Source organism: Pseudonaja textilis, chromosome 2 (genome assembly GCF_049901715.1).
Source record: "Pseudonaja textilis isolate UNSWEBS1 chromosome 2, rPseTex1.2, whole genome shotgun sequence".
NCBI lineage: Eukaryota > Metazoa > Chordata > Lepidosauria > Squamata > Elapidae > Pseudonaja > Pseudonaja textilis.
In genome coordinates, this window is record NC_141991.1 from 224,324,139 (window position 1) to 224,350,710 (window position 26,572).

At 36.3% G+C, this 26,572-nt stretch overlaps 1 protein-coding gene across 1 annotated transcript in view; it reads left to right on the forward strand.

Moving 5' to 3' along the window:
• Positions 1-26,572, forward strand: part of ARHGEF28 (Rho guanine nucleotide exchange factor 28) — a 139,508-nt gene that overhangs the window by 27,552 nt on the left and 85,384 nt on the right. The window contains exons 3-6 of the mRNA XM_026718072.2: positions 9,363-9,504; positions 11,143-11,436; positions 21,976-22,159; positions 23,893-24,073. Of these exons, the coding sequence (XP_026573857.1) occupies positions 9,363-9,504; positions 11,143-11,436; positions 21,976-22,159; positions 23,893-24,073 (801 nt within the window). The remainder of the gene's footprint in view (positions 1-9,362; positions 9,505-11,142; positions 11,437-21,975; positions 22,160-23,892; positions 24,074-26,572) is intronic.

A 26,572-nucleotide genomic window follows, 5' to 3' on the forward strand; every position in this document is an offset into this window, starting at 1 on the left:
TTCAACCTAAGATACTTGGTCAACAAATATACTTTGTCCCCTACTTTAAAAGGTGGTTAAAGGGATCTATGTTTATCCGCTTATTTTTTATATTTTTTTGCAGCTTTGTTCAAAGCTTTTTTGGTATCTTCCCACCCTTTCTTTAATGAGTTAATCCATTCTGTTAGGGACATGGATGAGGGAGGTTGTCTAGGTAATTCTGGCATCGGGACAAAATCCATTCCACTGTTGATTTGGAATGGAGTCAATTCCGTGCTGCTATGTACTGCATTACTGTAAGCAACCTCTACAAAAGGTAATAACTCAGCCCAATTTTCTTGTTGATAATTTACATAGCATCTAATGTATTGTTCAATCATGGCGTTAGTCCTCTCCACTGCTCCGTTACAAGCAGGATGGAAAGCTGAAGATAACCCTTGAGAGGAACCCCCTGAATCCTGGCTGGGTGGTGCGTCTCTGGAATAGGGGTCCCTGTGGCCTCGCTGTCGGTTGGGGCTGCAATTGTGGTTGCCAGGAGGAAGATGGGTTTGGCCTGGTTCCCTGGTCGGGTGGAGGGGAAGTGGCTGCTGTCTGCTGTCTGGGCAACCACCCTTCAGACCAGGGTTATGTTGGTGCTGGCTGCCATTGGCATTGAAACCACCCCTGGCCTGGATAAAATTCCCAACCCTGGAGCGATACTCTCTGCAGGGGGCAAAATTCCTTGTGGAAAATGAGGGGATTGCCTGGGAGGCTGCAACATACCTCTGTCAGTTGATACTTCTTTCTGGCTTCCACCAACTGGCATCTGTATAGTCTCCTCATTCCTCGCGATACTTGGGTAAGTGAATATGGGTGGTCTCAAGCTTCCACCCGTCCAAAGAGACTGTGAGACCAAACCTGTCACCTTTAAATTCTGGAACTGTTGATGTAAATCTGCCCTTGATGGACTTCCAGGATAAATCTGGGAGGTGTCTTCTTGGGAGAATTCCGACCCCAGTTGTCTCTCTTCCCTCCAATCTGGCAGAATAGCAATATGCCTGGGGCTAGAAAAAGATTTCTCTTCAGACAGCTGGGTTACATCTCGGTTATAACAACTTCTTGAGTTGAAATGCTTCGGTATAGCTCCCAAATCTCTTTCTCCTACTGCCATCCTGAAGGCATCCATCATCTCCCCCAAACAAGGGCTGGCAGGTTCAATTAATGCTCTGGAGGGAGGGCCCCCACACGCTCCCCCCTGCACATCTCCAACTTCGGCTGATTGTTGATCTTTCTCCATCTCTGGGAAAAGAACTCCGGGGTGTCAGCCAAGCCCCCTTCAAAAAATAAAAGATCACTTTGGGAAATAAATGTAAGGCATCCAGAAAGTATCCATGATATCAATCACTCCAAGACATTTTCTCTCCAATTGATTTATTTAGAAACAGACCTGACATGTCAAAGGCAATTTCCCAAAGTGAAACTTTCTCGCTTGTTACACAAAATCCACCTTCTCTCCTCCCTTCTCTCCTCCCACTTCTACACTTCATAAATCACGAGAACCAATTAACTGTCACTGGAATTTCTTAATACGACATACAGAATAACCTTGAACTTTTCAACTCCTCCAACTCTCTTAAAAAAATGTGGCAGTTGAATTTCAAAGCTGACACCATGTAGATGTGGTTCCATTGAGGACTACATGTTGAGTGCGGTTGGTTGGCCAGTTACGAATCCCTAAGATTTTTCTATCTTATCAAGTACAGGTAGCACTTGACTTACAACCACAATTGAGCCCAAATATTCTGTTGTTAAGTGAGACATTTATTAAAAGACTTTTGCCTCATTTTTTGATCTTTCTTACCACAGTTGTTAAGTGAATCATTTTAATTATTAAGTTAATTTCAAAGTGGTTAAGTGAATCTTGCCTCCCCATTGACTTTGCTTGTCAGAAGGTGGCAAATGCTGATCACACGACCCTAAGATACTGCAACTGTCATAAAAATAAGTTGCCAAGCACCTGAATTTTGATCGCATGACCATGGGGATACTGCAGAAGTTGTAACTGAAAAATGCCTTTTTCCAGTGCCATTGTAACTTTGAACGGTCATTAAACAAACTGTTATAAGTTGAGGACTACCTGTAGTAGGTTGTGGTCTATTTTATCAAATGCCTTACTGAAGTCCAAGTAAATTATATCCACAACATTCCTCTGGTCTACTAATTTTGTCACTTTGTCAAAAATGCAGTAAGATTTGTCTGGCATGATCTGTTTTTTTACAAACCCATGTTGGCTTTTAGTTAATATCAGCCAGTATGTTCACATAAGATTTAGTTAGCTTTTACTGCAAAGTATGAATTTATCCTCCTTTTGAAATGATTTTAGTCATAACATCTGGGACAAATTTGGAAATGGTCTTGGTTTTTCTGGTTTTACTCAGAAAATGCTTGTGAGTGTATAGTACTTGAAATAGATGTTTACTTTCAGTCCTTTTCTAGATCAGGTTACTGGTGCCTAGAGAGAGAGTCAAGAATACTTTTTTAAACAATGGCCTTTAAAGTAAGCACGCAAGGCATAGACTTTTTATGGAAAATAATGGTTGCAGTTCTCATTTTGTTGCAATAAACTAGTTCAGATATAACAAGGAAAGTCAAAGAATGAAAAAAATTATGGAGAAATAAATAATATCCACGAGGATCAGTGTAAGCAGTTCCTTGCAGACGGAAGCTTTAGTCAGACTTGGTTCTCTGCCATTCATATGGCAGCTATTGAAGGAAATTCATCTCTCTCAGCTTTGAGTTGCTGGTTACTGAACAGCCTAACAGTAGTTGTGATTTGGATGGAAACATCTTAATCTATTTGGACCCACGTGCACAGTTTGTATTTTCCAATCATATCGAAGTGGGAAGATGTGGATAATTGTGCGAGCCAAATATAGTCATTGGAGTAAATCCTTGTAGCTTGTAATTATTGGTAATTGCAGAATGATAAAACTTAAAGTCTGCCTGAGAAAGGATAACTGACTACAATTATCTATAATTCAAAAGATACAGAAATGTAGGTATTTCTTAGTTTGACGCTAAGATTTTTTTAAAATAAAACTTTCCAAGGCTGTGTAAAAAGGAGTCATAAATGTAGATAGAATATAATCTACAAGCCATAGTTAAACATGAAATGTATTTAGTTGGACACAGAACTATTATTCTGGATATTCAGAAATATAATGGATAGTCAATGGTTGCAATTTTGCAACCTAAAATATGAAGATAGATCTTGGATCTTTCTATGTTTTTTCAATATTCTTCTATAGTGAGCAGAATCGTTGGTGTGCCAAACAGATGGAAGGGGAGGCTAGACAAAGAAAAGGATCAAAGAGCAGGTGCAAATCCCTGCGTCTGCTGAATCGACCAGTTAGTTAGGCAATGTGAAGTGATATTCTCAATTTGCAGGTTCCATTAGGGAACAAGCTGGGTAAGCAACATTGCCAAGCACTTTTGGTTGGGATTCTAGAGCTACTTTAAGTACATCCAGAATTATTTTTTAATATGTCTATCTAGAAATAGTACTTTTTAAAAACCACCCCTTCCATAAAATTTTCTATATGTCGCTAAGGCATATAGTGTGTATGGTGTGTGTGTTTGGATGGTTGGGTGGGTGGGTTTGGTTTACCTGCCTTTTGAGTCTGAAGTTTTGACTCAGTTTTCTTGGCAATATTTTGGAAATAGTTTGCTATTGCCTGGTTCCTAGGACTGAAAGCAAGTAACTGGCCCAGGTCACCCAGCTAGCTTCATGCCCAAGGCAGGACTGGAACTCAGTATCTCCTGGTTACTAGCTGGATGCCTCTAACCATTACACCAGACTGGTTCTCCAAAGCAGATGAGTCCTGGGATAATTGCATCTGCAGGAGCATGATGGCGCAGATTGGCAGGCTAAGTACTCTACCTACACACATACCTGTGCAGTGTTTTCCCTGGACTCTCATGATGGCTGTGTTCAAGCTTTAGGGGTAGTCCTTCCCTGACTATAGTAGTCCTGGATTTAAGATACAATCAGAATCTTGGTTATTGAAAGATTTAGTAGTTAAATGTCCGTTTTGCTTAATGTCTGCAATCCTGGCACAATGTCTGTTTTGCTTAATGTCTGCAATCCATTTGTGGTAGTTAAGCAATCTCATGGGTTGTTAAGTAAAGTGGAGGAATGCCTCAAGGGTTAAGGAGGCCCTGGGAGCCCGGCAAAAGCTACGGGGTCCACTGGCATGTGGAAACTTGCCTGAGAAATTTGGGGTACTCCCTGTTACACCATGTCTAGGATTTTACTCTGAAAGTGCTTCCTGCCCACAGTTTTCAGTTCCACCATGCAGAAGAGGGAACCTGAAACCTTTGGGCAGGCAGCTCTTTCAGTCAGCCCCAGGCATGAGAGGGAGTCCTCTTGGCAGGTGATAGCAGGTTGCAACATTCCCTTCTTGCTTCCCCATTGACTTTCTGGGGAAGCCGGCAGAGAATATTGCAAATAGTGATCACAGGGCATTTGGCAACTGATCGTAAATGTAAACAGGATGCCCATCACCAAGATCACAGTCACTTGATCATAGTGGGGCAGTCCAATGTTTTGCAATGGTTGAAAATACTTTACAGCCATAAAGCATCCTTTCTGAGGCTGCTATTATTTCAAACCATTGTTAAGTGAATGGGTTCTAAGTCAGGGACTGCCTGAATGACTGTGGTGTGGACTTCTTCTTGTGATGCTGATCAGATGACTTCTTTTCCTTGTCATTTGTGACCTATTCATGGGGGAAGGATATCACATGATTTCATATATTAACAGAGGAGGTAAGTCTGTTTTCTTTTATTATTTTAGAAGATCATAACATCACAGGGTTTAAGAAATTGATTTAAATATTGTAAGGCAATTTAGAAATTTTAAAATTTAAAATGTGGCAAAATCAGGAACAAAAGAGGCAGTAAGGTAGAAACAGTATTTTTTGATTAAGTCAAAAGTTTTATGAAACAAAATATTTTCTGTCGTCTCCCCCAATACTTTTTAAAAATGATCTCTATCACAGTTTTAAATGTAGCTTGCATTTAATAGATGGGATTATTTACTAAGAATGTCCACTAAAAAATCTTTGGGATATTGGAAATAATTCTCTGTTCTTGGGATTGTAGCTCATGTTTACACCTGCACTTCATTTTTATAAAGTAGTAGTATCTGTATGCACACCTAAGCCTCAAAAGCTTTTCTCCTAAGTATAAGCATAGGGATGAAGAAATCAAAGATGTGGAAGAAAGTAGATCCAGGTGCAAGGGTGTGTCAGATTTACACAGATTGAATTAATTTTCACCTTCCAGCCAGGAACAGAAAAACATGCAATTGTAATTACTAAGATCTTGATTATTATTTGGATGTAAGAAACCCACATATCTGAGTGTACTGCTATAATGTCTGTAATGTGAAACTAATTAAGCCAAAATAATTTTTGTCTCTTGATTTCTAATATGGTTAACCTTAGTTTTATTGCAAAAATATTTTGAAGTGTTGGGAGTTATACTCATTTTGCAGGAGACAAATGGCCCAAATTGATGTGAATAGTAGGTTAAGTAATAATCAGAGCACTACTTAACTGAGATTAGCAACCCACCAAATTTAACAGTCATTTTGCCATCATAGTGGTACAGACGCTTTAAACACTTCTTGCAGATTTCTAGAAATAAAAATTAAAAAAACAAGAAAATTGTTAATAGCACCTGTCTGATCTTGATGAATATAAATCACCGGAACCTGATGGTTTTCATCTCAGAGTTCTGAAGGAGCTGACAGATGTTATCTCAGAACCATTGTACCATATCTTTCAAAAATCCAGGAACACCAGGAAATTCCCCGAGGATTGGAAAAGAGCTGATGGGGTTCCTATCTTCAAAAAAGGAAAAAAATAAAAACAGACCCAGGAAACTACAGACCAATTAGCCTAATATCTAAGGATTCCTTGATTTACAACCACAATTGAGCCCAAAATTTCTGTTCCTAAGCGAATCATTTATTAAGTAGGTTTACGTCACAAAAATAGCAGGCAGAACAGGTAACAACCAGACTTAGCAATGGCTAAGAGCAGGAAAGCTGAAGAAAGAGACGCAGGAGCTAAATTCTAGCTGAACAAGACTTAAGAACAAATGCATACAAAGCCAGAATTGAGGAAACAGCAACAGACAACAAATGCTGTCCCTGCAAAGAAACTGGGGAAACAGTAGACCATCATGTTAGTTACTGCAAGATTATTCAAGCTGACTACAAGCAGTGGCACGATATAGCAATAGTGGTGCGTTGGAAGATTTATAAGAAATATCATTTGCATATGAGGAAGAACTGATGGGATCATAAGAAAAAAATAATAGAAAACGAAGAAGTTAATATGCTCCAGGACTTCAGTTTTCAAACAGACAGATACCTGTCACATAATGCCCCAGACTAAGCATTGTTGATAATAAAGACAAAAAAAATCTGGACATTGTAATCCAGCATAATGGAAGAGAAAGAACTGGAAAAGATAACAAGTACAAAGATCTGCAAATAGAAATGGAATAACTGTGGCAACAGAAAGCAAAGGTAGTACCAATAGTAATAGGTGCCTTGGTGCAATCTCAAAACAACTGAAACATCAATTATATACCATTGGCATGGACAATATCACCATCAATTAATTGCAAAAGGCAGCTTTACTCAGAACAGTTTACATCCCAGGGGTGGGCTTCTACCTGGTCAGACTGGTTCTATAGAACTGGTTGTTACGATTCTGCGCAGTTCGGAGAACTGGCAAACCATGTCACTGACTGGCCCTTCCCCTCCCCGCCCACTCATTCCTTACCTGGCATGCACACTTGCGTTGGATTTCTTGCTTTCTAACTAATCTAAAAGCAGAGCTGAACCTTCCTTAGGACTGAAGCTTCTATTTTTCAATGCAGACTCAGGTAGTGGATTGCAGAAAGATAGATCTCTGAGTGAATCTGCGATTCTGCAAGCAACTGAAAGTGAAAACTTATAGACATGTTACATTTCATCAAAAACACTTTAGACACTTGTATTTTTTTTGGCGGGGGGTAAGGTAGTGATTCTCCTCTCCTAAATTTGCATGCTGTGTCCAGTTTATACATGCTCAGTGCAAAAAAAAAAAATCATTCTGGATGTTTTAAAGAACCCTGTCTAGAAATTACTATCCTGAATTTTATTTGGAATAGTTAGAATTTCAACTTGGTTAAAATGGGTAATATAAACCTGATTGAAAAATGTTTTTTTTCCTGGAAAATGCACATTTGGAAATATCTTTTCTGTAAATGAACTTTGGTTTCATTTGATGAAATTATATTGTCAGCTATATGTTTGTTTTACTAGTAATATAATATTTTCAAAGAAAAATGGGATCAGAGCTTAGGTAAAGGTAAAGGTTCCTCTTCATGCTAGTCATTTCTGGCTCTAGGGGGTGGTGTTCATCCATTTCTAAGCCGAAGAGCCAGCGCTGTCTGAAGACGTCTCCATGGTCATGTAGCTGGCATGACTAAACACTGAAGGCGCACAGAGCGCTGTTACCTTCCCACCAAAGTGGTCCCTATTTTTTCTATTTTCATTTTTTACGTGCTTTCGAGCTGCTAGGTTGGCAGAAGCTAGGACAAGTAACAGAAGCTCATTCTGTTACACGGCACTAGGGATTCGAACCGCTGAACTGCCAACCTTCTGATTGACAAGCTCGGAGTAACCTGTTGGTGATAATAATTCCTGTTCATAATGTTTGCCAGTCATCATTTCCTAAGTTTCATCTGATTCATTATCAGTTAGTTCTTTTGTATCCTGTTTGCCCATCACACCCAGATAGCAAATAAGCAAGACCAAGTTTGCATCAAAAGTAAAACTAGCCCTGGGTGTTGCCTGTAGAATGATGGAGCCTTATGCTTTGATGCCAAGGTGTCAGACTTATCCATTGTCCATCATAATACAAAACACTGTGGCTGTACTCTTCAATAATGTTTTAATTAAAGAAAACCTGGGATGACATGACTAGAAGGAGTCCCACCTACATTTGATTGACTGGCACTTGCAGAGATTAGAAAAACAATATAATGTTGGTACTGTTGTATAGTTATCTGGAGATGGGGGACTCTGGAGATTTGTTTTTGTGTACACTCTGAACTTAGTAATTTATACATAAAAAGATACATTCTACTTGGTGTTTACTTAATGTTTAAATGCTGTATTTTCTCTTTACTTCAACAAACAATCCTCAAGTCCTGTTTAAATTAATTTACATTTTAAAAAATAGTAGGAATATATGGCACACACTCTAATTTTAGGTGCTCCAGAGAGTTGTTGGTGGCTCTGCTTTTCAAACCATATCAAATGATATGTATGTATATATATATGTTAGCGTGTGATGGAATCTCTTAATGCATGCCCACTGATTCATACATATCCTTTGGTTACATACATATACATGCATGCATGTTTTCACACTGTAAGCCCAGATGTTATTTGAAGCAGTCATGAGCTTTCAGACTAGGTAGCAGTGGTCTAGTTTTCTTGTTTTAAAACAAAAGAAAAGGAGGCCACCGACATCCAGCCCAGAGCTCATCCCTGCTTCATTGATGCCAGCCATTAAGGTTTACACCATCAAAAGTTATTTGTTTGGTTTTGCCTTAGTAAATTGTATGAATTCAGTCATAGTGAACCTGAATTCAATACATTTTCTCTTAGTATTCTTAAATGTGTGAGTAAGAAAATATATACTGTTATTGAGGTGATTTTATTGAAGATGAGAGAATATCTGGCTCTGTCCATTGTGGCATTTTGCTCTGAATAGTTTTCTCTGAGGAGTAAAAACTTTTGGTCCAGGGGAATTGATTTGAAGGCCTCTGTGTTAAAAAAGATATTTTAAAGGATTTGTTTTTGTTATTTTACTTGTTAACAAGTTGCTACTGATGAGGACAGTTTTATTGACCATTGTTAAAACTACATTATTAAAAATAACAGTAGCAACAAGTATGCAATTCTTATTTTAGGGAAACACAGCTCCATCTACACTTCCTCGCCAAAACAGATCTGATTTTTTGTTATTGCTCTCTTGTATATTTCATTCTTTTGAAAACTCCCTTTGGAGTTATATAATAGGGTTGTTTTTGGTTTGTTAATTTCAGTTTCTCAGAAAAAGTGTGATTTGTTTATAGTTTTGTAAATCCCGCTTTGAACTGAAAAACATTTATTACAATCCATCTACAAGTAAACATTTTCCACCTCACTGAATACAGTGTAAAAACTTTAACCATGTTAAATTTTGTAGAATATGCCCAGTCTACATTGCCAACTCTCTGTAATTAGAAAAGTTTCTCTTATGTGACATAGGATTAAAAATATGTCCACTTTCTAGGGGCAAACCATTATATATGGAAAGTTTGACAACGTTCTTCTAGAGGAGGCTGAATTTTACTTTGTTTACAAAGGATCAATACAGAAACATGTGGTTTTTGCCAAGCAAGTTACTGAAAACACTCTTGAATCTATCATTCCAGGTGAGTGATGTAGCTCTGCTACATTGTCCATTTGTCTTCTTATTGCAGCATTTTAAACTGTGTTGGAAGGGCTATTAATTATTGAATTTTGATTATTTAATTGTTATCACAATGGAATCCAAACAACAGGAAGAGAGTTTTTGTCTCTTGTGTACAGTTGCTGGGCTAAGACGTAAAGTCTGTTTCCAGATAACTGACTAAGCATAGCAACCAGTGGTGGTTGAGGTGCCCAAAATGTTTAACCTTTTCTTAGGAGACACTGCATTTTCCACATTGCTTAATTTCTCCTTTTTGAAGTCCTAGCATTATTTATTAGTTTAAAGAATCAGGAATGAAAACCTTTTATTTACAATATACATTCCAATCTAAAGCCTTATAAAAGCATGACTTTGCTAGTTTTTACAGCTTTTTGTTAACTATTTGTTAACTATGGTTAGATAGACATAGGCAGTCCCTATCTTGTTCTCATGCAATATCCAAGCTATTTTTTATCTTCTTCAGATTGTAGACCAATCTGGATTCTGCAGTTATCAGGTGCCTTGATAAGTTGCTTTCCCTTCCCATTTTTTGAATGCTGTCCTTTCAGCACCATTATCATGCCTTAGCAACTGCAACTGGACCAAAAATTTTGGTCATAGGTTGTTGCGGTCACTAAATGAGTTGCCATGACCTGATTCTATTTCACAGCTGATTATACAACATTACATGAATCATGTGGCTGTTAAGTAAACCGTTAAGCAAATCCACTCCCCTGAATGGGCGTTCTTTGCAAGAAACTAGTAAAAATGCTGGAAACTGGCAAAAAATTGCGAATTGTCCCATGACTGTGTAATATTGTAACTGTTCATAAAGGTGAACTGATTGCCAAAGCATTTGAAATGCAATCATGTGATCACACTGAGGAGGGGTGCAACAGTCATATCTTTGAGGGCAGGACAAAAGTAGCTTTTTGAGGTAACTTTGAACAGTTGTTAAGTGAGGACTACCTGTAATCAAGTAGCTATTGGGAAAATCCTCTCCCCTGACATGCTAGAATCAAATATTGATAAATGCAGAAGTAATTATAGTACTATTTGCATGGCCAGGCAGTCTTGCTGTGTCACATTGGGTGATCAACTTTAAAGCTCACGTAATGCAAACCTTTTTGTTTATATTAATAAACACCAACTTCGCTGATGGGGCAACTCTATGTGTGTTTTAACCATAAATTCCAGAATTCTCAGCCAACATAATGTGGCTAGGAATTCTTCTGGCATGTTTTTCTGCCTGGACTAGTTGGTGTTCTGGCTGGATATTAGTAACACTTGCATCCCAATACAAGTGGACGGTACAAATTGCACCGAATAAAAAGGTGCAATGTAAATAAGGCAACTGAAAATTGAAAAATATATCAATCTTTCTGTTATTTCTAATATTTCTATGCATCGTCAATATACTGTATTTTCAGTCAAGTGTATACATGTGTATGTAGTACATGGTGAATACTATCAGTTGTTTATTTTCCCCCTTCACATATAGTATATGAGAATGGAATCTGACTTTAATTCCAGTTTCTCATACTTTAAGAAATGGCAATAAAATATATTTTTGTAGAGGCATGTATTGACTATATAACACTTAATTGTTATACTTTTTCAGCTCATAGAGAAGAAGAAGATGTTTCTGTCTTTGTGGTTATGTATGGAAAGGAAAGTGAATTTGTGATTCTGGGTTCCTCATGTATTACCTTCAAGCATGACATTGCTTGTGAATTAGCCTGTTTCTTGGTGAGTCAGGCCAACTGTCTCACTCCCTCCAGTCATCACACCCTTCTCAGTCAGTTTGATTTGATAGAGAGAGATTTGCAGTCAATGGATCATGATGTTATGCTAGCCATGGCCTGTGAAGAGATTCCATCTTCCTGGAATATTGTTGGGAATAGTACAGAAGATGGTAAGTAATTCTTAATTAATTAATTAATTAATTTTTATAGCATATGAAATTAGAATTATATCCTGCCTTTTATCCAACAGCTTGAAGTTGAATATGCAACACTCCTTCCTCCCATTTTCTCCCATCACAATAAAATTGTGAGGTAGTACATAAAATCTGTACCAAAATTATCCATGATTGGGGGTGGACTTGAAGCTGTGCCTCCTTGGTTCTACTATATCTTTGTTGCTGTATCACTCTTTTACTTTGCTTATTCTTTTCTCATGTATTCTGATTCTTATTATTTTGTATATATTACCAGCATAAAGATCAAAGACAACTAGTACAACAGAAATTAAATTTAAATTGTAAAATTAAATTAGGCACCAGAAATTAAACATAATATTATAAACTGGTTTGTATCCTATTACTGTTAATATATAAAAAAGCCAATGAGCTAGGAACATTACAAAGCAACCAGATTTTTTTAAAAAAGTTGTTCCCTTGGTACATCTAATTCAGTTCATGAATTATGCTTGTCAGCAACTGTTGATAATTCAAAGTTTGCTAACAAGATTAATGTGGCACCAATATGAAGTTTTCACTTTGATTATTAGCAGATGAACATTTTCTCTAATTTAAAACTGTTATGTAATAACATGTTCTTGTTATATAAACAAAAGGAGACATCCTTTTCATTGAAGTGGTGAAAAGAATGCTGTAGTGCAGGAATTTTGGTAACCAACAGCTTATTTATTACAACTGCTAATGTTTTGCCATTGATTGATTTAACCTTTATTGGGTATGATTTTTGTTTAATAACACCATCATTATGGTTAAAAATATAAGTGGTTATATTTGGATTTTGAATTCCATTGAAAACCTGGGTTTTGCTTGTGCATGGGAATTGTTTAGCAAAAGTAGATTTTATCTTATTTATATATTTGTTTTTAAATGTTTATCCTGCCTTTCATCCAGAACTCAAAGCAATATACCGGTACATAGAATGCCTGTCTCCCTGTGAGGCAGGTAAGGCTGGGAGAGAGTGACTGGCCCCAAGTCAGCCAGTGATTTCCATGATTGACAGTGGAGTTGTCTCAGATCTCAGTTCTAGTCTAATTCTTTAATAGTTACAAATGTTCTTTTGGGAACTTTGAGATATGCAATTCATAAAGTAATTATGCATAATCATAAAGATTACACAAAGAGATCTTATATATGACTTTCTGAAGTTTGACTTTAAGTTTCATGCCAAGACATTTCTCAAAGCTGGATTTCTTCTAAAGTGATAGCTGCTAGTGAAATTGGTCTAAGAAAGCACTTCCATTCTCATAAGGGTCCATAATTGGGTCTGGTGCCTGCCTTTGTAAGAAAGTAAAATCCAGTTTATTTAATTCCAGTTATTTTTTTTCTCCTAAAGAGTTTCATATAGGACATAATTATATTAGGATTATAAAACACTTATTGTTACACAGTATAATGTGATGAATAATATGGCTCTTTACCTCCCCATCTTCCCAAACTGCAAGACTATGTTACAATGCTTTCTTTCAATTGGTTTGCAAATCAGGAATGCTATGAGATAAAACTGGCAGAAATCTGGAGAAATTCCTAATTAGTTTTGTGACAAACATTGATAAAGGCCAAAGGCAGAAAACAACCTTTGCCAATGGGTTCCCTTCATATATATTAGACTGTTACTTTTATGTTCTGCAGATAGCATAATCTATGCAAGCTATGGAGTTGTTGAAACTGAAATTCAAGCATCTCAGGACCATCCCAGATGCTCTAGAATTTTGGTAGCGTTAACATGAAGAAATTTCTGACAGAACAATCAACCAATGGAACAGCTTGCCCTCGGAAGTTGTGGGAGTGCCATCACTTGAGACTTTCAAGAAGAGATTGGACTGCCATTTGTCAGAAATTGTGTAGGATCTCCCGCTTGGGCAGGGGGTTGGACTAGATGACCTACAAGGTCCCTTCCAACTCTGATTATCTGTTAAGTGCAATTTAAGTAACCTGGCTATTTCTTAAATAACCTAAAGTTACTCACATTTTATTCTCTTAGGGTTGCCTCCCTCAGTTCAGTGCTAAAGTACTTCATATTACAAATTTTGCAATAAAGTTAAGGCATGTTATACTTTTTGTTCTGTTCTGTCTTGTAACTAAGCCTGAGTAATCACGTGGGCAGTGGAACAGAATGAAACATGGGGACTTAACTGATGGATTTCTTGATGCCATGGTGCTTCAGACATTTGGCTGGTTAGGAAAGTGTGCTGTGTTAGATACCCATCTCCTATTTTGATAAAGAAATATTTATAAAGAGCAAAACTAAGATTATGATCATTCCTTTTGGGTAGTCAGTCCAAGGTGTGTACAGGAAACAAAGTTCAAAGAAACAAAATTCAGCATGCTTATGGGAAAAAGCTGCTGCCGCCTATTCTGCATACACTAAAATTGAAATGTAGGAAAAACAATATTAGTACATCTACGTGAAGAAATAGCCTTTACAGCAGAATATTATAATTTCACTAATACTTTGAGATGGGCAGCAAATAAATTTAATAAATAAATAGGAAGGATTTATATTTCTTGGTAGATCAGGATTTTTGAGATGAACTGCACGAAAGCTTAGTTATAGCTGGATTCTTCCTAACACAGGATCAGGCAAGCAAGCTATTTAGAAATTTCAACTGTCATCTAAATTGGGATCCCTGAAATATCTATCCTAATTAAGTATAAGATTTGGATAGAGTCATAAAGGCCATCTGCGGATTTAGACCTTATGATAGGCAGATCACAAAAGAAATCTCCACAATCCACTTACTTGCTCCTATTGAAAGTGCCAAGCAGGAGGCTGGGGGAAACTTGTTTCATTTTCATCTGCCGAAAATAGAGTCATAAGCTATTCTTTTTTCTGTATCTTTTTTCTTTTTATATACATTTTTATTTTACTGCAGCACTGTTTCTTATTTTTTATTATCTCCTCTACTTTTTTCTTTCTTCGTCATCATTTTTTGTTCATTTTTTTTATTTTTTACTTTGAAAAACTTAAAGCTACTGGGGAAAAGAACCCCCTCCCAAACATCATGGAGGATATCAATGGAAAATCTAACTTTGTATTGGTTCTCCAAAAAACTACATGTCCATTAAATCATCAGAAGTCAAACCTGACCTTAAAAAAAAAAAGACTATTTGCCTTGGTGCCAATTTCCCTACCCATCAGGCAATGGCACACTGATTGCTGCTATTATCAATCATTCAAGTTCTCCTTGCTTTTTGCAGATGTGATTTACCTAGTATCGGTAATGTTAGTTACCATTGGTAGTATTGTGAAAATCATGCTATATTTGGTTCTGTTGTTCTCTGGCCAGCCATGGTGCTAGATTCCCCATAATTCAAGAACCAATGAAAAACAAAATATGTATCTGCCAAAGAATGAATTTAAAGACGTGTTTCCAGCAGAGGTACTTTCCCCATTCTTCTGAGAGAAGCCTGCTAATGGTTGCAAGGAAATGAGAGATTGCCAGGAGTAAGAACAAAGAGCAGCTGAGACCGTGGCATCGCATCTGGCCCTGGTGAAAGGTCCTAATGGCAGAAGGGTTCTCACAATTCATGATGGGCCTTTCTGAGTGCCTATGCCTTTGGCAGATTCCTCATATTAACCCTGCCAACATCAGATGTCTCTATGTTAACCTTATTTGGCTGACTGTAACTACTTAGCAATTCAATTCAATTAAGTTCAATTAACTCTTCAATTTCAGATGTTGAATAATGCTTTCTAGGAATTATTTTATTATGAAATTAGATTTTTACCAAGCTCTAATGTTTGCTAGCATTAATTCTAGACTTTAATTAAAACTTCAAGAAGGAAACTTATTTAACTTTCTTTCAGAAATTGGAATTATTTCCTGTTTTTATTAATGCAGGCTAAAGATTTCCTCAAAGTGGATTAATAGTGACTTATTGCCCAATATATTTGTCATAGGATTCTGTTTTTCTGCAATGAACATTACATTAGCTCTATGTTGTTTTAATGTTAACAAAACCTTGAGTCCCATTTTTCCAATGCACTGCATTGCTTATCAAACGAAACACAAACAAGACTATCATTGGGCTGCATTTAGCACATTGTGTTGCGTTCTTAAACATTCTGATAAGAACAGTTGTCTGGGTGATGTGTAAATCAGTACAATAATACAGTCCAACTATAAATAGCTCTATCACTGAAAACAAAACAAAAGAAACAATAAGCAGCAGAGCCAGTATAGTCTAGTGGTTGTGGTCTTGGACTAGGAGGCCTACTCTCTCCTAAACCAATGAAGCTCACTTGATAACTTAAGACATCACTTAACAGCCTAAATAACCTATGTGGTGAATGTGGAGAAAACTGCTGTGTGCGTGTTTGTTTGAGGCTTTGAATTCCTGGAGGAAAGGTGACAATTAAATCTGACAAACACAAGTGACAACATAAAGGCAGAAAAAAAAAATCTTAACCGTAAAAGAGGGCAAATTTGTGACATATTAAAATTATTTTTAAATGCTTAGGAGAATAAAAAGGCATTCACAGGGCACAAGAAAGTCTACAGCAGTGGTCCCCAACCTTTATGGCTTAGCAGCCAGGCTAGGATGAGGGGAGGGGAACTGGGCCACATGAGGGGCGGGCTGGTGCACACATGTGCACACACTCCAGCCATGCACTCACGTGGTCCAATTCTTAATAGACCACGACCCAGTAGGGCGTTGAGGATCCCTAGTATTGGTGTGTGATAAGTAAGTAATGTGAGAGCATTCAGTGATTAGAAGTCATCCTAAAAATCACACAGTTCTTTGTCAGTTAGGAAAAGATAAATTTTCTCTTTTCAGAGAAAAGTGTTTTGCTTGAAAGGCATCTGTTCTCCTGTTGACTGTGTTGACTATGTCAGCTTTGGAAACCTTATTCAACACTGCCACATAGCTTGAGAAAGTGGGAGGGTGGTGACTTCAATTGTATAGCTCTAAGTAGACAAAATAGAATTCTTTTGTTAGTTGAAGGTCATGAAGTGTGGCGCAGGAATAAAAAGGAACTTACTTTGGGATTGGTTCATGTGATGTGATGATGAGGGAAAAGGGGATGGATTGTAGATTGGGACATTGTGGAAAGTTCCGGGGAATTTAGTTATGAGATTTCTCAGATGTGCCAGGTGCTATTCTAATAAAGGTACTTTTGAGATGATGCTTGTCTCGGAGTTGCTGATTGGAATGGAGGTTTGCTGGAACGTTGACAGACTATGTATGATATGGCAGTTATGTATTGTTTTTTTGCCACAGTTTAATTTTTGTGATTGATTGTTATATGTGGCCTTATATTCTTTTTTAGAATATATTCTCTAAACTTTAAATACAGGTTTAGAGAGGAAGTAATCTGCCTGTGTTCAAAACTAAGACATCTGAATCTTAATTTATCTAGTCATTCATCACACCTCAGTACTAGATGATAGCTTCACTAAAGACTATGCTTCAATAGTTCCTGCAATTTAAGGTTATTGATGAGTTTCTTTCAGCTTAAATTACTTTGAGATACCTAGTAGCAAAAAATATTCATTTATTATTAGAAGTCGATCAATAATTTATTGATAGACACTCTATTATGACGTGTGAGTCATCAGTTTTATGTTTTCTTCTATCAACATTAATAAACTTTCATTGTATGGGTGCCATAACACTTGTTCTTAGATGTTTTGTCCCCTTGCAGTTCAGCTTCATTTAAATAAATCAGCAAACAATAAACGGTACTTGAATCTTATCACAAACTTTTCAAAATATGGGTTTCTGCCAGTGTGCACAGTTGTGGTTTGATTCATGATAAAAGCATATACAGAACTTGTTTGCTAAGAACAAAAAAAAAGTTGGTGGCAGATATCAGGGTGTGATCAGTTTTCAAGCACAACCTTTGCTTTCAGGGTTGCTCAAGGTAGGAAATTACCTGCAGTATTAGAATCTTCAACTGATTTTCAGGGAAAAAAATATTGGGTTTGAAAGCTTGTCAACACATTAAAAGTGTAAAAGAAGATTAAGCCTGAAACAACTGAAAACTGTAAGCCTGTTCTGATGCCAAGTCTTCCCTTCAAGACACAGCTAATATTTTCTACTTCCTTCCTGAAAATAAATGAACTTTATCATTCAGGGACAACTTAGTCACTTCTGTTAGGAGAAATATTTGTTTTGTGTTAAATCATTTTAAGCAAGGAAAGGGATTCAGGTGCAAGAAAGAATAGGAATATTCATGTAATAGATTAAACAGACTGGTTTTAGCTCTGCTATTATCCCTTAAACATTATATTTTGACTACAAACTAGAGAACTGATACAAATCAAGCTCTAGAATACTGGCTGTAACTTGCTTGCAACATTTCCAGCCCTTTTAAATAACTTGACTGCTGATTTTTCAAGAGACAGCTTGATGGAAACTAGTTCTTTAAAACTGGGAATCTTTCAGTTCTCAAATGAATTTTCTATCTACTTAATGTGAACTTTCTACTCATGTCTCATTTTGTTTTAATCATCCATTGAATTAGAACAAATGTTCTTTGTTCTGATGGTGTAAATTTGAGAATGGGTTACATTTTGCTGAAACAGCAGGCTTGTTCATCTATTTATATTATGAACTTGAAGTACATTGGAAGAAGTTCGTATATAGGAGTCTTATTGGCTGCATCCATTTACATGGATTATATTAGTAGTAAACTAAAAGAAAGATAAATCTGGATGGAAAGCAGATCTTTTAGAAAGAAGATAACAACAAAAGGGGTAAAATGCATACAACACATTTTCCAGATTTCTTACCTTCTCAGTTATAGTTACTAACTCCCACTGAAACCTGAAGCTTTCCCAATAAGTATGTTCATATGAAACAACCTTTATAGGTTGTAGATATTTGCAGTGGCCAGAACCCACGATCAAAAAAAAGGTTAGAGCCCAAGCAAAGACATGAAATGAATGTTATATGAAATAATGCTCACTGATTTAAAATGGTTGGCATTGGTTGATCTATTTGCATATATCTATTTTCTCTCACAAACTCCTACATTACACAAATGCACAAAAACACACATTTGACTAGAGACAGAGTAACTGTCTGGATTCAGTAAACATAAACAATCTGTGCATGCTTTTTCTGTAAGAAGTCCAACTGAAGTCCGTGACCCTTCTTAGATAAATATAACACTACTGCTCATGTTTATTCCAGCTTATTTCTTGAAAGTTGGCACGAAAATTAGGGAAAGGAGTTTTGGCGGTATTGAGGTGTTTTTTGCCCTTTACTTTGCTACATGGAATCGTTGTTCCAGGGTTGGAAGGAAAAGGAAAAATATTCAGGCTTTCAGTTTAGTTCCTTTTATTCCAAGCTCAAGACTTCTGGTCATATTCAGTCCTGGTGCTAGTTGCATTCTTTTTTCCTTTCCTTCAAGAGCAAGACGTAAATCTCTGCAGTGGAGAGTTTCTCAACCATGAACCTCTCCATGAGATTCCAGTCTCCTGATTTTTTCAATCTGCATGCAGAGCCTTTATTGATCGAGAAGGGTCTCCAAAGCAGATATTTATTGTTCTCATATGATGACAAGGAAGAGAGGTTCACATTACTATAAAGTGTCAATAGAATCTTCTCTTGTCTATTCATTCATATACTTTCAAGAGGCTCTGTCTCTCTTAGCATACTCTCAATCAATGACACAGCAGATATTTAGAAAATTCATTATGGATCACAATTAATTTTGCTCTTCATTTTCCCAGACTACATTGGTAATATCAACTTTTGAACTAATCTTAGCATATGCTATTCATGTGAGCAAATGTTTAGGCTTATTATGTTGTTCCTGAGGTCAGTGTACAAAAATTTCCTCCTGTTTTGGAAGTTGACTTCTGATTTTCCAACTACATCATCAGAAGGGAACATATGTACAGTCTCATTACTGTCTGCATTTGTTTATACTGGCTGAGGAAATGCCTGGTTGTAATATAAAATGTGTTGCTGTCTTTGTCTTTATGGAAGCCCAGATTGTTAATTAAAGTCATGGGAGAACAAACATAAACGTTATTCTGTACTTTCATTTTCATTTTTAATTTGCTTTTATGTTAGTCATAAAACATATTTATTGTGTTAGACCTGTATAGACAGTTATGTCCCGCTGAATAACTTTAGGCTGCTCCTTTTTTAAATTTAGCCTATTTTACAAGATTGCTGTTTGGGTGGCAAATGGCAACTGAGAGTAAGTAGTTTTGCACTGCTTAAAACAAAGGTGCAGGCTATCACTGTAGGAAACAGCCAAATAAATATTGGAGTTCTTACTGGTCTTTTCTCATAGACTCTGTATTGATTCTGGGCATCTTTATTATGGGATGGTCTCATAGGGGAATGCTTTGCTTAAACGTATGCTGGTAGGCTTTGGAGTTGGCTTAATTTCCAATTCACTTTCATTTACCTTCACTAACTGAAATAATGTCCATGATGTATGCTATGTTTGATTCTACTGTCAATCATGAGGGTAGACTGTGAAGATTATGCTGTTTCATTCTATGTTCGAGCTTGCATGCAGATTCAGCAATATGAATATTTTTCATCTTCTCAGGACTTTAAAGTGGTTGGGCTGTTTTAAATGCAATTAAATGGCTTGATCCCAAAGTTGAGCTGCTAATTAGTTGAGAGCTTCTGTTTTAGTGGTGATGGGGGAATAGAATAAAGAGGATATAACTGAGAAAGGTGAATAGACCTTCCAGAAGAGACCACCAGGAAGAGATCACAGAAACCCTGGAAAGGGGTGGGGGTGGGGAAATAACAAAATGAGAAAGAGCAAGTTTTTGAGAAAAAGAAGCTGAATTCATTATATTAGGAGAATAACTGTTTTAAAATGTTTTAGAAGCAGGCACAGGTTTACCATATTGAACATGGCTGAAGAGTCCAGAGGAGGAGTGTAGAAGAATATCTTTAATTGGAAAAGAAGTAGCAGGAGCAGATGTTTTGTAATTTTCATTAATATTCCTGTGAGAAAGAAATTTCTCCCAAGAAAGATGTATGTTTCTAATGTTCACTTAGCATGTGTAAGTATAAGAATGAATAGAAAATAAATGAAAACAGGATAAGGCAATCTGTTTTTAGGCTGAGGATTATTTTGACTTCCAAGAGTTATAGGAAGTATGTCCAGTAACAGAATAACAAAATAGTTATTTTGTCCATCTCATGTTTGTGGTTTTGGCAACTTTGGTCTTTGAAGTGGAAAAAGAGATGCATTTTGCTTTGCAGAATCTTAATGCATCATTTTCTACCCTTAGTTTGTCAAAAAGAACACAAAGTCATATACTGTAGTCATAATCATCCATTCTACTGTTTACATTATGGTATTGTGATTGGAGGGTGTACAGGGAGAGATTTCAAAATAGGGATATGGGATATGGATGTAGGATATGGATTACAATAACCGTACATGGGAGAATACATAGCCAGATTCATTCTGTGGATATATCTAGGCATATTTGTGTGGAAAACATATTGAATCTGCTACTTGGTCCATAACATTACTGGATGCTTTCCTTCTCACCTAAGTTGATAAGGCACAAATAAAAGTTTCATTTGTCCAGGACCTGGTAGAATGAAAAACATTTAGTGGTTCGATCTTCTGATTGAATGAGGAGCGGGGAGGGGACATAGTTCACTGAATTTCCCGTGCAGGCCTTTAATCATGGCTTCTCATACCTTTTGACTCTCTTAGATCTATGTGACAGTTTTTGAAATAGAAAATAAATAAGAGTATACCAACATCTGAATGTTAATATTATAATTTTCTGTTCATTGGCAAAGTATAGCTTGTTTTGGCTAATCTTAAAAGCTTAGCAGAGTTAGACTTGGTTAATGTTTGGAAAAGAGATCACCAGGAAATCACAGGCTAGATAATTAGTCTAAAATAAATCTTCAGAAAGGCAGGGGCAAACAATTTTCATACTGTTTCCAACTAAATCAGTTATCAATTTGTTTGGTACAGTGGAAGGGTCCTGCAGAGAAAACCCCAAATCCACATTGTTCTGAAGTATTCCCAAATCCTCAAGCAGATTTGTAGCCTGCTGTGGAACATGAGGCTTGTGTTCTATTCTGCTAATGAAATTTGTGCTGGGTCAATTAGCTTAAAGACTGCATTGTTATAATTCAACAGAAATTGAAACATGCTTGTATCCATTGAAAAATTGAAGGAATAAATTAAATAATTCCTTTTTCCCAAATATGATCTCAAGCCTTCCTTCCTTCTTTCCTTCCTTCTTTCCTTCCTTCCTTCCTTACTTCCTTCCTTCCTCCCTCCCTCCCTTCCATAAGTGACTGTGTGACAAACAAAAATAAATTAAAAACAGTTATAACTAATGATACATAATTAAAATATGTAGCAGGGATTGCTATAGGGATTCTATTGAAATAACCTTTCTTTTTACTAATCTGTGTTGATAATCAAGTTGCATTGTTATATTAAAAGATGCTTATAGTCCAGAAGAATAGGATTGCTGATTTTTAACGCAAAACCTGTATATGTTTTTATTTTAGAATCTAAATGCAAAGAAACACTTCTCCATCTTGCAATGAGATTGGGTCTGGTTCAACTTTCGCAGTTCCTGTTATTCCAACCAGGTGGAACAGTTGCAGTCACTTTACTTAACGAAGAAGGATTGACACCATTGGACTTGGCCTTACAGAATGGACATATCAGTCTTGTTGAAATGTTTTCCAAGTAAGTAGTATGGCTTGATATGAAAGAATGGGAAGAAAGAAATTCAATGACTACTTTTGTTTGTACCTCTCTTAAATTCAGTGAATATTCTATTGCAGATGTTTAAATGCAAATACTCTATCAGGGTTTTTCAACCTTTGCAGTTGCTGCTTGGCCTTTAGCACCCAAAATTTCCCAGTAAGCAAGTCCATTGCTTAGAATTCTGGGAGTTGAAATCTATCTGAAAATTGGCAAGACTAGAAAATACTGCTTAATGGGAATACAATATAATTTACTAGTTTATGTCTTGTTAAAGATTATAATCTCATATTTGGTTTACTTAAAGTTTTATGTGCTTATTCTTAAGATTTATGGGTAGATAATTCTGTAAATAATGAGTAAATAGAATACAGTAGAAGAAAAATCTAGCTGCATCTAAACACTTATTAGAAGGGTGGGCAACGAAAAACGGCATCTGTTTATATGTCCTTAGGGAATATCCAAAGTATTTAGGAAATAGCCAGAATTTCTCTCTCTCTAATGTAGACATGTATTCACTGGATTTGGTAGTTGTATCTTTTGCCCTTTTTATGAATTTAGCTTCTCAAAAGGCGCTAGTTTATAAGAGGTTAGAATATACTCTTACAGCAAAACAGCAGTATTCTGTCATTTGTGTTCCTCAACAACTTAGTTATTACCATTTCCTTCTCCTTACCTGACTTGCTTTTCAACTATATATAGATTTCTCTCTGCCATTCACATACAATCAAGCACCCCACTCACAAAGCTGCAGTGAAATAGAACAGATTTTAAGCTGTTCAGGAGTTCATTTCCTGCTGAAGTTCTGAAGCAATATGTTGTTGCTGATTAGACAACTTGGCTGGCACCATCTATTGTACCACAGACCTGCCCTGGAGATCCTCCCTACAATTGACTTAGCAACAGCCAAGTTGTCTGAACTGTATTTTAAAGTTGCCATGAATGTTCTATGCATAGTGAAACAAGTAAGCAAGGAGATTTGTGATTTATAAAGGGAAATAGCCCTTTTGGGGATATTTATTGGGGTTTTTGGTTTGTTGTGCACAAGGCCACTGTACCACATATGGGTAAGATAATCTTAAAATGAACAAAGAAGGTAGTTTGGAGCCAGGATTCTGACAGTTGTCTTGTCCAAATTCACCCATTCTCATTATCCAGTCATGATAGTATTAAATAGGACACAGAGAGAAAATGAGCAAGAAAAAAAAAACGTTACTCCCCCCTTCTTCAAATTTACACTGCTGTTTTGTTTTTAGCTTTACACACTATTCGGTTTGTATGAATTTATGCATTCTTTGTTATCACCCTTACTATGAATGTCTCACTTTTTGGGAACATTTAAACAATACAGCACTCTCTAGAGACTATTTTATATTGTGGTATGCTTATAGCTGGTATGCTTCTGGTTTGTCTATTGAATCTGATTTGTGATTAAATAGTCTGCATTTTTTTAAAAAGTCATAAAAAAAAAAATCAGCTGTACTACTTTTTTTCATCAGAATTCTTCCAAGTTGGAATTGTTGATTCATGGGCAAAGTTCTTCAGAAATTTTTTTTGTTTAGCCTGAGCATTCCATAATATTTTTTTCCATGAAATCTTTGGAATTAGTCAGATTGGAGTCTGAAATTATGGAATGCAGTGAGAGAGGGACTTTGTATAGTATGTTTTACTTGTCCTGACACTTTTACTCTAATCTCATGAATGTGTTGTTTCAGAAGGCAGATCATCCATCCTTTTGAGATTTCTAAAGTGGAACTTGATGAAAATGCTGTCCTTCAATTTGCTTATTCATCAGGGACTTTGTTGCTGACATTTAATCACACAACAGACCATTCGTTAGAATCTGATGTACAGCTCTTTAGGAAATACTTCTGGGATAGAACTTTTATACAAAAGGTAAGTGCCAAATGTAATATAGTGAAACATTATTTTGTTTTCAGTTTAAGAAAAAATGCTGTTTATTCACATTTGAATAGAGTCATTGATCATTTTTAAATTGTCAACTGGTCTTGCTAATAGGAAAAAGGATGGGAAAAAAGAATACTATGATGCCTTAAATACAAATAATTTTATTGTAAAATCAGGATTGTGATCTAGAATTTACATGCTTTAATTTAAACAGTGTAGTCTAGTCAAAAGTGTATGTGAAGCCTGGTATCTAAATTTAATTATCCTGAAATGTCTAGAAAATATAGTGAAATCAGGGAAGTCACTTTGGTTACTAAACCAAGAACTATAACATTTCACATTTAAATTCAAAGATGCTAAATTGCAATTTCCAAAACAGAATCTGATGGAAATGTAATTACCCCTTGATATTTTTATATTTTAAAAGTTACAATACAATTGTTAAGCTTGAACAGTGAAATAACGTGCTCAATAATTATAGAAAAATGTTGAAAATAATGTGCAAAAATGCATCATATTAGAAGCAGCCATTTGCAAAAGTGAATGATTACAAAAATGCTATATTAAGAAACATGCATAAAAATTCAAATGATTTTTATGAAGCTAGTTTTTATTAAACTTGTATGAAAAATGATGTGGAAATTGTGAAAAACCACATTCTATTTAATTGCTGCATGTATTTTACTTTGTACATACATATAAGTTGTATATATGTTCAAGAAAAGCAACCCTTGTCACTTATAGATAACAATCACTTAAGTTATGTACATTTGAAGAAAGAAATAAGCTATTTTATGTATGATTCAGCAATAAGGCCTTTGCAGTACAAAATTAGAAGGAAATGTCTGAAGGAGTGCATAGTCCATAGAATAAACAGGATGTCCTGGGCAGACAAATAGTACAGAGGTTGAACAGAATTTGGAAGACAGATTATAAACAAACCTTATATAGCTGCAAAAGATTAATGTAACCTGCTGAAAATTAAATTGTTCTTGGGGGAAAGGTAATATATGCTTGAAAATTCAAGATGAATCATCACTTAAGAATAAGAATTACAGAAATGTAATAAACTTTGAACACAAATTGCTTATATGGGATATAATGTTATTCGGGATAATGCTGCTATATATGAGAAAGGCACTGAATAAGACTAATATAAATTATAAAAAGAAGTTGAAGATTTTGCCTTGAAGTGGAGAGTGAAATCAGCAAGGCATACAGGAACAATCTTTTTTAGAAATACTTGATTTCTAGTAATTCTCATAGACTGAATAAATTATGTTCTTCTTTTAACAAAGAGGTGTAATTCATATACATCCTGAATTTGAAGGTAGCAACCTGACTGAAAAGTGTCAGATAACATACTTCCTCTAGAATTCTCTGCAGCTGAATCCCCATCATAAAAGTTGGACAGTACACTGCTGGATCCAGAGAAGGCCTTTTTAAAGAAAAATGTGCAGCATAGCTTTCTTAAGACTTGTTAACATATCTCCTTCCTGAAGTAGGCTGTTGCTGGCATCCCAACTTTTGTTGTTGCATCCCTGCAATCCCATATAATAGCCAAGATATGGATTCCATGTAATTCCATAATAGTCATGTGCCTAGCTCACAAATGGCAGGGGTCATAGCAGAATGCTTGGAATCCACAGGACGAAAGGAGCAGTAAGATCACTGCCTGTCCTTGAGTTTGGGGAGATGAAATCCAGCCAGTGAAGAGAAGCATGGTGATTACCTTGATGAAGGAACACAAGAACCATTAAGAGAAAATAAACAATAACTCAGTCCTGGAAAAGAAGAAAACAGGAGAAAAAAATCAAAATAATTTCATCTTGATTCTGTTTGGTATATGAGGGATTAGAGGAAAACTATCAGGCTTTCAAAATTTTGTTATACCTTATATATATTATATAGCATATACCTATATTTAGATATATGCTACCTAAAGCAGCATTTCTAAAATCTTTCCTTCATTTCCTAACCTGGCCTATCTTGAAGGGCTGAGAAATGGACAAAGTCAGCAATATCACTGTTTTGCTTAATTGGGTCACAGTAAAACCTGCCAAGTCCACCTCCTCATTCACTACCAGATTGCAGATGAGCATGCTGTTATTATGAATAAACCTAGAATTTACCAGCAGAATATGACAAGCACAATAATGAAAGTCCAGCCAAAATGTCTACTGTACTACTAATGCAGAAAAGTACTAACAGACCCAAGAACATGCCCATGAGTGAGTGAAGGAATTTTTAGAAGTATAGACAATGAGGGATGCCAGAAATAAGTCTGAGGATTGTATTGCTAAAATCTTAAGATCAAGAATAACAATTAAAAGCTTTAAATACTTCAGAAGCAGGAAATCGGCTAGGGAGGCAGTAGAGCTGTACAGAGAAGGAAGCCATAGTTGTGCCAGTAGGGAAGCTGAGGACATTGCAGAGAACCTGAATTAATTCTTTGCTGCTGGTTTAATCCAAGAAACTCATAATTAT